At 35.6% G+C, this 14,191-nt stretch overlaps 1 protein-coding gene across 7 annotated transcripts in view; it reads left to right on the forward strand.

Annotated features, from left to right (window-relative positions):
* Nucleotides 1-14,191, forward strand: part of OXR1 (oxidation resistance 1) — a 454,493-nt gene that overhangs the window by 431,440 nt on the left and 8,862 nt on the right. For 4 of the 7 annotated variants that reach the window (XM_027131593.1, XM_027131594.1, XM_027131598.1 and 1 more), the window contains 3 exons: nt 8,004-8,084; nt 10,023-10,148; nt 10,931-11,083. In XM_027131593.1, the coding sequence (XP_026987394.1) occupies nt 8,004-8,084; nt 10,023-10,148; nt 10,931-11,083 (360 nt within the window). The remainder of the gene's footprint in view (nt 1-8,003; nt 8,085-10,022; nt 10,149-10,930; nt 11,084-14,191) is intronic. The other 3 variants (XM_027131595.1, XM_027131597.1, XM_027131600.1) reach the window with 1 other exon arrangement.

Raw genomic sequence — 14,191 nt, forward strand, 5'->3', positions numbered from 1 at the left:
TGCCATTACAGGATGATACAGTGTAGTCTCACTGCCTTCAAAATGCCCTGTGCTCCATCTGTTCATCCCTCCTTCCCTCCACCTGAGAACCACTGATGTTTTTAATCTTTCTATAGTTTTGCCTTTTCCAGAGTATCATCTAGTTGGAATCGTATCATATGTAGCTTTTTCATATTGGCTTCTTTCAGTTAGTAAAATGCATTTAAGTTTCCTCCCTGTCTTTTCATGGCTTGATAGCTCATTTCTTTTTAGTGCTGACATTTAATATTCCATTTTCTCAGTGTACCACAGTTTGTCTATTCACCTATAGAAGGACATTTTGGTTACTTCCAAGTTTTGACACTAATACTAAATAAAAGGTTGTTATAAACATTCATGTGCAGATTTTATGTGGACCTAAGTTTTCAGCTCATTTAGGTAAATACCAAGGAGTGTGACTGCTAGATTGTATAATAAGAGTATGTTTAGTTTTGTAACAGAAACTGCCAAACTGTTTTCCAAAGTGACAGTACCATTTTGTGCTCTACCAGCAATGAATGAGAGTTCCTGCTGCTCTGCATCCTCACCAGCATTTAATATTGTCAGTGCTTTCATTCTAAATAGGTGCGTAGTGGTATCCCATTGTTGTTTTAATTTGCATTTTTCTGATGACATATGGCATAGAGCATCTTTTCATATTCTTACATGTCCAGATCTTTAGTTCATGTTTTGTTTGTTCTCTTGTTGTTTTTTAAGAGTTCTTTGTATATTTTGGATAACATATTTATCAGCCATGTATTTTGCAAAGATTTTCTCCCAGTCTGTGGATTATTTTTTTATTCTCTTGACAGTGTCTGTTACAGAGCAGACGTTTTTAATTATAATGAAATCCAACTTACTAGTTTTTTTTATGGATCATGCTTTTGGTGTTCTATCTAAAAATGCATCTTCAAACCCATGTTCACCTAGATTTTTTTCTGTATTATCTTCTAGTTGTTTTATACTTTTGCATTTTACATTTAGGTTGATGATCCATTTTGAGTTAATTTTTGTGAAAAGTATAAGGACTTTGTCTAGATTAACTTTTTTGTGTGTGGTTGTCCAGTTGTTCCACCACTATTTGGTAGAAGACCATCCATTCTTCATTGCATTATCTTTGCTTCTTTGTCAAAAATCAATTGACTGTACTTGTGTGAGTCTATGTGTAGGTGCTCTCTTCCATTCCACTGATCTGTTTGTTCTTTTGCCAGTATCACAATCTTGATTACTTTATAGCAAGTCTTGAAGTTGAATAGTGTCAGTCATTCAGTTTTGTTCTTTTCCTTCATTACTGTGTTGGCATTGGGATCTTTCTACATAAACTTTAAATAATCAGTTTGCCTATATCCACAAAGTAACTTGGTGGGATTTTTATTGGAATCATGTTGAGTCTATAGACCAAGTTGGGAAAAACTGATCTTGACAGTATTGTCTTCCTATCCATATATATGAACATGGAATATCTCTTCATTTATTTAAATCTTCTTTGATTTCTTTCTTCAAAATTTTGTACTTCATGTATTTCATTTTTTTCTGTACTAATATAAATAGTATGGTTTTACATTTCAGATTCCAGTTACTCATTGCTGATATATAGAAAAGCAGTTGACTTTTGTATATAACCTTACATCCTGCAAGCCTACTATGATTGCTTATTAACTCCAGTAGTTTTTGGATGATTCTTTAGAATTTTCTTAATAAACAATTATGTCATCTGCTAAGAGTTTTATTCCATCCTTTCCAATCTGTATACCTTTTATTTCCTTTTCTTGTTTTACTGTATTAGCTAGGTCTTCCAGTACAATGTTGAATAGGAGTGGGAAAGTATTTCGTTTTTCACCATTATGTATGATGTTGTAGGATTTTTTCGTTAGATGTTCTTTATCAAGTTGCAGGAGTTACCCTCTATTTCTAGGTTGCCGGGAGTTTTTATAATGAATGTTAGATTTTGACTAATGCTTTTTCTGCATCTATTTATGTGTAATGGATTATATCAGTTGATTTTCAAATGTTGAAATCCCTTGCATATCCCTTGCATACCTGGAATTAAATCCCACTTGGTCACTGTATAGATATCTTTTTTATACATTGTTGGATTCAATTTGGTAATATTTTGTTGAGGTTTTTTTGCATGTATGTTCATGAGAGATATTGGTCTGTAGTTTGTCTTTCTTACAATGTCTTTGTTTATTTTTTATTAGGGTAGTGCTGGCCTCATAGAATGAATTGGGAAGTATTTTCTCTGCTTCTGTTTTTCTCGAAGAGATTGTAGAGATTTAGTATAATTTCTTCCTTAAATGTTTAATTGAATTCACTAGTGAATCTATCTGGATTCACTGAAGATGCTCCAGAGCTAGAGATCATACCACTTTGGGTTTCTTTGTAAGTACAAAATCAGCTGCCGTGGTGTATGCATTTTTGCTTTGCAAAAGTCAATATAATTATATTGGCCAGAATGAAAATCTGTTCAGTTTTTCCTTTTTTCTATGATCATGTCTGTCATAGTGCTCAGCAATTTTGCATAGCTTTTCATAGAGTTACCTTGATGCTTACTGGTAGCTAATTCATTTTACTTGGCTAGAACTGGGCCTGGTACTTTCTGTTTTGCAAGGCTATTAATTACTAATTCAATTTATTTAGTAGATATAGGGCTGTTCAGATGATTTGTTTCTTCTGTGTGAGTTTAGTGGTTTGTGTCTTTCAAGGAATTGGTCCATTTCATCTAGGTTTTCAAATTTGTAGGTATAGAGTTGTTTATAATATTCCTTTATTTTCCTTTATTATCAAAAATGATGGCCTGTCTTCATTTATGATATAATTTATTTGTGTGTTCTTTTTCTTATTTTAGTTAGCCTGGCTAGAGGTTTATCAATTTTATTGATCTTTCCAAAGAACTGGTTTTTGGTTTTGTTGAGTTTTCTCTATTGATTTTCTGCTTTCTGTTTCACTGATTTCTACTCTGATTTTTTTCTATTATTTCTTTTCTTCGACTTCAGACTTAATTGACTCTTCTTTTTCTAGTTTCCTAAAATGGAAGCTGAGATGATTGATTTTAGATCTTTCTCTTTTCTTACATGTGCATTCAGTGCTATAAATTTTCCTCTTAATTCCTGCTTTCACTGTATCCCAAAATTTTGGTAAGTTATATTTTTATTTAGTTCAGAATATTTTAAATTTCTCCCAAGACTTTAATGATTATGTGTTAATTAGCAGTGTGTTGTTCTAAAGTAATTTGGGATTTTCGCACTATTTCTCTGTTACTGATTTCTAGTTTAATTTCATTGTGGTCTGAGAGCATACTTTATGATTTATATTTGTTAAGGTATGTTTAATGTTCCAGAATGTGTTCTGTCTGAGTGAATGTTCCATGTGAGCTTGAGAAGAATATGTATTCAGCTGTTGTTGGATGGAGTATTCTATACATGTCAATTAGATCCAACTAATTGAGAATACAGTTCAGCTATGTCCTTACTGATTTTCTGTCAGATTTGCAAATTACTGATAGAGGAGTTTTGAAGTCTCCAACTATAATAGTGAATTAATATATCTCAAGATTATGTAATGAGTGTTCTTTTCCCCTGATATGCTGTGGGGAAAACAAGATTATTCCCTTTTTGTGAGAGTCACTTCTTACATTTATTGTTCTATGAGGCTAGTATAATATACACATATTGTAATTGAATGGTTTTGAGTAGTTAACAGGTTTTTTTTTTTTTGACTAAAAGAACAGTGAATATATCTGCCTTCTTATGAAATTCTATGTGAGTCATCTGCAGATATACTTAACAGGATGTAATTTTAAATATAAAAGATTTCTTCAAATCAAAACTTCAGTAATGTGTTCTGTTTTTTATTCATTCGGGATTTAATCCTTTTTTTCCCTCTTAATTCTACTTTCTAGTTACCTAATTTATGATTCTCTATTTGCTCCTTTTATATTTTATTTAAGTCACAGAAGTGTATTTTGAAAACAGTAGTTTTAATTTAAGGCAAAAAGGAGTAAAGTTTTAACATAATCCAGGTCTTATTTTGTGATAAGACTTTGTCATATATTATGAAATATAGAACAGAATGTTATGTAAGTTCAGGATGCTGTTGTATGCCCTTTTTTGTTAGCTACAACAGCTCAACTTTAATTTCCTCCTTTTTAAAAATATTTTTGGATTCCAAAGTAAATATAAATGGCATTGTTAAGTAACATTTTTCTTTCTACCCCATCTTCCTTTACTAAGGAATAAAAGTAAGGCATAAGTGAGAAATAAAAATTGCACATTCACAGATATCTTTTTTAGTCTGCAAGGCACTTGGGGGAAAGGTTTTTGGCTTGTTTATGGTATAATCTCAGGAGGAAATACTGGAATATCCTGGAAGGAGGACTGTTAGACCAATGTTAGACTGAAGCTCTTTTCTTTCTAGGACAGCATGTTCTTATTCATGGGATTTGCAGCAACTATACATTTCCTCTATTTTCAGCTTCTGTTCTGGTTGTTGTTGTTATTAGTCTCTTTGTAATAGAGATGGGTAGGTTTATTTCTGCCTTCACATTTGTAATTTGTTGAAAATAAATGCTCTCTTTGTGAGAGTCCTTTGTGAAAAACTGAAGAGACTAGAGAGTAGCACTTAATTCTGCAGAGGGTAGTTCATAGTACTTAGTTTCTGCAGATGGGATTTAGCAGTATAGGCAAACCGCTTTGCTCCTCAGGAAGCAAAAGGTCTTGATTTCCTCAACTGTGTACCTTTAATAATTGGGAGTGTGATACAGGACATTTTGTAGCAATCTGTCCATTTTCCACTTAGGTTTAATCTTTTGGGTAAAGTAATACATTCTGTACATGGAGTATGATTTACCAAGGGGTTAAAAATTAATTTGAGACTAATTCCAGATCCACCATATATACTAGGAATCTATATCTCTTTATTCATTTATTTTGAGAGGAGGAAGTATATTTCTCTAGTTGAGGCAGGAGATAGATGGGCCCCAGGCTGAGCAGCTGGAGTTTATCCCCTGTGGACAGATTCTCCAAGATGAATACAACAGCAGGAGGAAGGAGAAGCTAAGACCTGCCCAGATGAAAGATAAAGGGACCACATATTTCTCGTTCTCAGAGTCAAGGAGACCTTTCCCACTACACATGCGCAGAAAGGCTCCACAGAGGCCAAAAAGGGAGGGGGCGTCACCCCATAGTAAGTGATGTCAACCTACCCATAGGCCTCTTCTCTAGAATTCCATCTCGGCTAAGAGATGCACATGCACACGTGGGAGGACCCTGAGATAAACCAATTACAGACCCAGAACCAGGCAAAGCAAGATAATTGGCCAAAGGGAACCCAGAAGAAATGTCCCATACAAGTGAGGTAAACTACTACGCGCACACAACTCTCGACTCTGAGTCTGCCCACGTGAGTCTGTTCATACGTACCCTTTTTCCTCCTGATAAATGCTTTACTTTTTTCACTGCTTTTCATCTCTGGGAATTCATTTCTACAAAGCCGACGAGCCAGGGACCTTGTTGCTGGCCACTGTCCCTGGTGGTCTAGTGGCTAGGATTCAGCGCTCTCACTGCCGAGGCCTGACTTAAGTCTCTGGCCGGGGAACCGAAATCCTGCTTGAAGCTGCTGCAGGCTGAGGCCACCCCAAGATCATAGTCATTTGATTTCAAATCCTTTTTCTTTATTAGTTCACCTACTCTTTTGACAATATTGTATATTATCATTCATCACAGCATGAGTAAATATTTAAAGGTAAGGAAGTGGTGAGTTTATAAGTTCCAGAAAGGAATACAGTTCAAAAAAAAAAAAAAAATGAATGAGGAAAGTAGATTTGTGACATTAAAGAAACTATGACTACCAGATGTTATAAGCTTATACTTATGATGCCAGTTTATGGTTCCCTCACTGATGATTCCTACTCTAAGTGATGTTGATACAATTAGATTATAACTGATCCGTTTTGTGAGCAAATTCAATTTTACTTTCATCCAGGAACTGTGTTTTATATGGTAAAAGGAAGAGCTTTCAGTGTAAGATCAGTGTTGAGTAGAGGAATAGAAAGAATGCAGAGGAACAGTTAAGTCATATAATTTGAAAATGCTTGTCTAGGAAACTCTCGATTAGACTGAATGCCATAGGAAGAAGGAAGAAAGGTATAACTGGTCATTAAATATTTTGTAGAGATTTCTTTTGCTGGTCTTAGAAAAGCAAGCTGTGATTTTAATTTTTTTTACTTTTAGTACCTAATTTTTCTTTCATCTTTATTGAAAATTCTGTTCTTAATTGAAAAACCTTTAATATTTTTAAATTAAACTTTCAAAATAGACAAAATATATAAAATAGTTGAGTTCTTAAAACTGAAATACTTTAATATCAAAAATAAAAACCAAAAATAAATATGGAGACTCTTCAACATTATCCTTTAGTCCTTAGGGTGATTGATGGAAAATTAAGTAAAAGTAGTGTTAACCCCTGTTTAGTCTGTGGTGGGCACTATACTCAATCCTCTATGTGCATTTCATTTCTTCATTTTATTTACACAAAAACCCTATTTAGTATGTACTATTATTATTTCCACTGTTTTATGGAGAAATAGATAAGGAAGGGGGAAAACCTAGGTCCATCTGATTCCCCAGAGCTTGAAATCATAACTACTTTGGGTTTCTTTGTAAGTAGAGAGTCAGCTATCATATTGCAAGCATTCTTGCTTTTCAAAAGTCAATCTAATAATAATGGCCAGAATGGAAAATCTGTTCAGTTTCTTTTCCTTTTTTCTATTCTCATGTCTTTCATTGCTTTCAACAACTTTACAGCTCTTCATAGAAGTAGCTAATGCGTTTTAGTTGACTGGAACAAGAACCTTTTAAAACCTAGGTTAGTTTAAAAATCTAAACCTTTTATGGGTCAGTTGGTTTAACTGCATTTTGTGACCAGAACCTCTACACATAATTGATTGATCACAAGAGGAATTTGTCATAAGTCAGGAGAATTCAACACACATTTATAGCACCACCAGAGTTCACTATATTATGCTTACTGTTTTGGGAATTATGTCATGATCTGAAAAAGCTGTAGCTGTTGTGTCAGTCTGAGGAAACTTGTCTGTTTTCATGGGCTTTTTATAATAATATTTATCTGTCAGACATGGCTTTCAAATTCAGCACCGTGCAAGAGACTGGTCTAGACAATTACAGAAGATATAGAATTTCCCTTAGAAATTTAGAATGTAGGAAGGTCGTTACATTTTAGTCACAAATAACTGCTACAGTACCAACTACAAAGAATTACTGTAGAGGAAAGGCAAAAACTTTCAGTTTAGGATCATTTAGAAAGACTAAGTGGACATGCCTGAGAGTGCTATTAGATATGCTTTTAAAAATCTAATTTTCTATTTCTGGAGCTTATTTTTCTTACTGTCTTAGGTTTTAAAATGTACTTCATATCTTTTTCTTGCTCCCCCACTTCTCTGTTCTGATACAGATCATATAGCACGGGTACGTTTGTTACCTTTGCCTAGAAGAAATTTTTCCAGCATTGCCATTAGGATGTAACCTTTGAGTTAAAACTGATTTGAAGGGGAGAGTTGAAACTACCATTTTCTTTGTAAACTGCAAGACAGTTAGATTTTAGATGTTATCTTTGATATTAGCAAAGCATGTTATGTTTTATATAGTGTTTCTTTTATAAAGGACTGTAATTCTATTTATTCAGTCAAATTCTGTCTATATGAAACTTAAGTTGTGTACTAGTAGTTATAAATAAACCTTAAGTTGTGTACTAGTAGTTAGTTGGATGTAGTAGTTAATAAGTTAAATTCATTCATGTGTATGTCACCGTAGTTTAATATATAAATCTCTTGGATTTTCAGCATGGAGTGGGGAAAGAAATCCTGATTACAGTTCTCTTTCCCATTTAAATTTCTCCAATTTTTGTTTTGTTTTGGCTGTTTTTCTCAACTGTCAGTGGAATTATTGTCTTCCTGTCTCCATATTCAGGTAGTGTCAGTGGCTGAGTATCACCGCAGGATCGATGCTCTAAATACTGAAGAACTGCGCACACTCTGCAGACGTCTCCAGGTGCCCCCTTCAGTAGTTTAAACCCCTCCAGAGATTGAATATTCCCTGTTTTCAGTGTCTTTTGTCAGGGCAAATCTCTTTTTTGAAGGATTCGTTTTGACTGCAGCACTAAAATACGCCATCAGAAAATTCCTTTTGTATTAAAGAGTACAGTATTGCCTTGAAGAGCTGTAGGACTTTCTTTTCTGGCATCTTTTCATTTGAAAAATGTTCAGAGGAATTTTCTGTTATTTTAGAACTGTTCTCAGTACTGTATTTCTTAGATTGATGAGGAGTTTTCATTTTACATTGGAAGAATGTCTTGGGTTTGAGGTAGAATCTTTACTAAATGGAATCCGAAAGATGTACTATGGGAAGATGTTTTAAAATTTAACGGATAGCAAGGTTCTCTTCTTTAAGGCTATTTCAGTTGTATCAACCCTACATCAAATATCATAATGAGATGAATTGTTTTTCTCCTTAGGTTTTCCTGGTTGGTATTAGAAATACTTTGGAATAGTATAGATTAGGCACTACAACTAGATAAATTGTTTAAAATTCTGTGAAATAATCTTTGTGATTTTTCAGGAATAAGAACTATATATTTGACCTCATTTTTCAGCTTGGTGTATTATTGTGTGTTTTCCTCTTCTTAATGAGATATGCTTTCATGGCTTTGCTAGAACTCCTGAATTTTTTTATTTTCTTTTAATGCTTCTCATGCTGCCTTGGATATTTTTTAACCTTTCACATCATCAAAATAAGGGTAAAACATGATGATGATGTGAAAGAATTAATATAGTTTTCATCAAAAAACAATACAGTTCTAGAACATGTATTGGTTGAAAATATATGTTGTTTAGGTTTGGTAAGAAATCTGTTAAAGGAACAAAATTTAGCAAGATTTCATTCCTGCGTGGAATCACAGTCGTCGAGAATTGCTGCATTTTAGTTATCTGCTGCAATAGAATTCTGTTTTCCAAATTAAAAGTTTCATTTCATATATTTTATTTTCTAATATTACTGCATTTTATATATTAAAATAAAATTAATATGAAAAAGTGCCAACAGAATAAATTGTACAGGAATTTAAGTTAATCAACGTTTCTGTCACTTTAAGAATATCACTGTTGTTTCATATATTTTATTTTCTAATATTATTCCATTTTACATATGAAAATAAAATTAATAGGAAAAAGTACCAACAGAATAAATTGTATAAGAATTTGTTTTGATTTAATCAACATTTTATCATTTACGAATATCAGTGAGATCATTTCCATCAAGAAAAGCATACATACTTTTTAGTGCATCAAATTGTTCTAATTTAAAAATAGGTTTGTGAAAAAGTTAACTTTTAAATGTATTGTTTGGTTCAGCTAGATAAAAAAATTTCATGTTTAGAAAGTAAAAATTAAAAAGGCATTTCTAAAACTAATGAAAACCTTTTCAGTGAAGCAGATAAATTCACATACACATGCAGACCAATGAAACATTATCCTTTTTTTTTGTACTATTTTTTAAATTAAAATTTTGGCACCCAGGAAGTTTTCTTAATTACTTTTGGCAAATTTTATGTTAACCGTGAAAAAATATTCTCACATATTTTAAATAGCACAGATAAAAAGCAAGCTAGCTGGCTCATTTTTTGCCCTTGAACAGAAAAATTAAAGTTTCCATGCAACTTACCTCTTTTTACCAGAAATGTGGAGTTTATCATTCAATACCTGTCCTTCCTCATGTAGTAGATGAGAAAAATGTCTGCTTATAAAAAAACTTTTTCTGCATTGGACATGCCATTGTTATTAGATGGAGCATCTTTTGCCTATTCTAAAATCCTAAATTAAAGCTTTAGCCACCTTTTTTAAGGTATAAGGTTTTATTTCTCTCAAAAGGCTAAAATTTTTGAAGGTTGGTTGCCGTTCTGTATTAATATGTTGCTGCTGTTTACTTCTTTAGATTACTACAAGGGAAGATATAAATTCAAAGCAGGTTACTCCAGTGAAAGCAGACCTGGAATCTGAATCTTTTCGACCAAACCTAAGTGATCCCAGTGAACTCTTACTGCCAGATCAAATTGAAAAGGTATGACATACCCACATATGTGCCTTTCTGAGTATGTGCCATGAGAATAAAATACCCTATTTTCAGTTGTTTTGAAAACTGAAGAAGCAGGGCTGCTGTTCCTAGTCTTAGTCTTCAATGCAGAGAAAGTAAACAAAATATAACAGCTAGCTGTAATAGAAGATATTAGGAGGTTTGGGTAAGCAGACATTAAAATAAATAACAGTAGCAATTTAGGTGAGACAATATAATGGCCAGTATTTAATTTCTTATTGTGTGCCAGTTACTTGCTTTATATGGGCAATCTAATGTAGTTGTTGCAGCCCCTGTAGGAGTTGGATGCTCTTATTGTCACATTTTGTAAGTGAAGAAACGTGGGTGCAGAGAGGTTACATAAATGTTCAAAGCCATACAGTTATAACATATTGAAGCTTGATTTCTAATTCTGATAGTCTGCCTCTGGATTTGAGAGGTTATTAATAATCAAGCTAACAGTTCATCAAATATTTTTGTTAATTTGATACAGAGGATGCAAACAATAAGTAATCCATGTTTCTTGACTCTATTCTAATCTGTATATTGTTTGGTATGACTGTTTCTTTTCCTAATGAACAATTAATATTTCATACTGAGAAATGTACAGTTATTCTAAAAGCATCTCAGTATCTTTGACAATGATATTTTCTACTGTTATTTTTGTAGGCTGCATTTTATGAAGTACTATTAAATTCCAACTGGATTAGTATCGTACAGATTAACAATAAGCAGCTATTGAGTATGTGTTAACAATTTATTTTTCAAAGCTTACCAAGCATCTTCCACCAAGAACAATTGGCTATCCATGGACTCTTGTTTATGGTACTGGGAAGCATGGTACAAGCTTGAAGACCCTTTATCGAACAATGACAGGTTTAGACACTCCAGTGCTGATGGTGATTAAAGACAGTGATGGGCAGGTATGAAAAATAACAACCTTACCTTTTAAGAGATGGTAGTAACAGTAATGTTAGCATATTCTTTTGATAAAAATTTTCATTAGTACATTTTATTAAGTTTAACTGGTAATTATTGAGTGCTTTTGATATGCAAGGCAATGCTGAGTCCTACAGAGGTATAGATATGAGCATGAATAATTAAACAGTTCCTGCCTTCAAAGGAATTACAGTCTAGTAGAAAAGAATACTAAAGTATGTGAGTATCTCTAAAGCCAAGCAAAATATGCCCAGTATAGTTAGAATCTGTAAAAAGTAAAAGGGGTGTTTAGATTGTTCATTCCTATCTGAGGGAGATAAGAATGGGGTTCCAGGAAGTAGTGGAAATTGACAGTCTTGAAATGTGGGTAAATTTTAGAAAGTTAAAGATAATTGTGAGAGATAGCTTCTAGATGGCAGAGGAGTAAGACGTGGAGATCACCTTCCTCCCCACAAATACATCAAAAATACATCTACATGAGGAACAGCTCCTACAGAACACCTACTGAACTCTGGCAGAAGACCTCAGACTTCCCAAAAGGCAAGAAACTCGCCAGGTACCTGAGTAGGGCAAAAGAAAAAAAAAACATAGACAAAAGAATAGGGACGGGACCTGCACCTCTGGGAGGGAGCTGTGAAGGAGGAAAAGTTTCCACACACTAGGAAGCCCCTTCACTGGCGGAGATGGCAGGTGGGTGGGGGAAGCTTCAGAGACACGGAGGAGAGCACAGCAACAGGGGTGCGGAGGGCACAGCGGAGAGATTCCTGCACAGAGCATTGCGGCCAACCAGCACTCACCAGCCTGAGAGGCTTGTCTGCTCACCGGCCAGGGCGGGTGGGGGCTGGGAGCAGAGGCTCTGGCTTCAGAGGTCAGACCCCAGGGAGAGGACTGGGGTTCGCTGCGTGAACACAGCCTGAAGGGGACTAGTGCGCCACAGCTAGCTGGAGGGGAGTCTGGGAAAAAGTCTGGACCTGCCTAAGAGGCAAGAGACCATTGTTTCGGGGTGCACAAGGAGAGGGGGTTCAGAACACCGCCTAAACGAGCTCCAGAGATGGGTGCGAGATGCAGCTATCAGCGCGGACCACAGAGACAGGTATGAAATGCTGAGGCTGCTGCTGCAGCCACCAAGAAGCCTGTGTGCAAGCACGGGTCACTATCCACACCTTCTCTCCTGAGAGCCTGTGCAGCCCACCACTACCAGGGTCCCGTGATCCAGGGACAACTTCCCCAGGAGAGCGCACAGTGCTCCTCAGGCTGTTGCATCATGCTGGCCTCTGCCGCCGCAGGCTCGCCCCACATTCCGTACCCTACCCTCCCCCCTGGCCTGAGTGACCCAGAGCCCCCTAATCAGCTGCTACTTTAACCCCGTCCTGTCTGGTTGGGGAACAGATGCCCTCAGGCGACCTACACACAGAGGCAGAGCCATATCCAAAGCTGAACCCCAGGAGCTGTGCGAACAAAGAAGAGAAAGGGAAATCTCTCCATGTAGCCTCAGGAGCAGTGGATTAAATCTCCACAATCAAATTGATATACCCTGCATTGTGGAATACCTGAATAAGCAATGAATTGTCCCAAAATTGATGAGGTGGACTTTGGGAGCAACTGTAGATTTGGGGTTTGATTTCTGCATCTAATTTGTTTCTGGTTTTATGTTTACCTTAGTTTAGTATTTAGAGCTTATTATCATTGGTAGCTTTGTTTATTGATTTGGTGCTCTCTTCCTTTTTTCTTCTTTTATATATATATATATATTCTTCCTTTTCTCCTTTCGTGAGTGTGTATGTATATGCTTCTTTGTGTTATTTTGTCTGTATAGCTTTGATTTTACCATTTGACCTAGGGGTCTGTCTTTTTTCACTTTGTTTTGGTTTTTTTTAGTATCGTTTTTAGCACTTGTTATCATTGGTGGATTTTCTTTTTTGATTTGGTTGCTCTCTTCTTTCTTTCTTTCTTTCTTTTTAATTACTCTTATTTTTTATTTTTAATAATATATTTTTTATTTTAATAACTTTATTTTTCTTTCTTTCTCTCTTTCTTTCTTTCTTTCTTTCTTTCTCTTTCTTTCTTTCTTTTTTTTCTCCCTTTTCTTCTGAGCCATCTGGCTAACAGGGTCTTGGTCCTCCGGCCAAGTGTCAGGCCTGAGCCTCTGAGGTTAGAGAGCTGAGTTCAGGACATTGGTCCACCAGAGACCTCCCAGCCCCACGTAATATCAGATGGTGAAAGGTCTCCCAGAGATCTCCATCTCAACGTGAAGACCCAGCTCCACTCAATGACCACCAGGCTACAGTGCTGGACACCCTATGCCAAACAACTAGCAAGACAGGAACACAACCCCACCCATTAGCAGAGAGACTGCCTAAAATAACAAGTTCACAGATACCCCAAAACACACCACCTGATGCGGTCCTGCCCACCAGAAAGACAAGATGCAGCCTCATCCACAAGAACACAGGCATCAGTCCCCTTCACCAGGAAGCCTGCAAAACCCACTGAACCAACCTTAGCCACTGGGGACAGACACCAAAAATAACGGGAACTATGAACCTGCAGGCTGCGAAAAGGAGACCTCAAACAGTAAGTTAAGTAAAATGAGAAGACAGAGAAATATACAGCAGATGAAGCAGCAAGGTAAAACCCCACCAGACCAAAGAAATAAAGAGGAAATAGGCAGTCTACCTGGAAAGGAATTCCGAGTAATGATAGTAAAGATGATCCAAAATCTTGGAAATAGAATGGAGAAAATACAAGAAACGTTTAACAAGGACCCAGAAGAACTAAAGAGCAAACAAACAATGATAAACAAAACAGTAAATGGAATTAAAAATTCTCTAGAAGGAATCAATAGCAGAATAACTGAGGCAGAAGAACGGAGAAGTGACCAGGAAGATAAAACAGAGGAAATAACTACTGCAGAGCAGAATAAAGAAAAAAGAATTAAAAGAATTGAGGACAGTCTCAGAGACTTTTGAGACAATATTAAATGCACCAACTTTTGAATTATAGGGGTCCCAGAGAAGAAGAGGGAAAAAAAAGGGGCTGAGAAGATACTTAAAGAGATCATACTTGAAAACGTCCCTAATATAGGAAAGGAA

The sequence above is a fragment of the Aethalodelphis obliquidens genome, unplaced genomic scaffold (assembly GCF_003676395.1).
Source record: "Aethalodelphis obliquidens isolate GAN/ISIS:26980383/991018 unplaced genomic scaffold, ASM367639v1 scaffold39, whole genome shotgun sequence".
Lineage (NCBI taxonomy): Eukaryota > Metazoa > Chordata > Mammalia > Artiodactyla > Delphinidae > Aethalodelphis > Aethalodelphis obliquidens.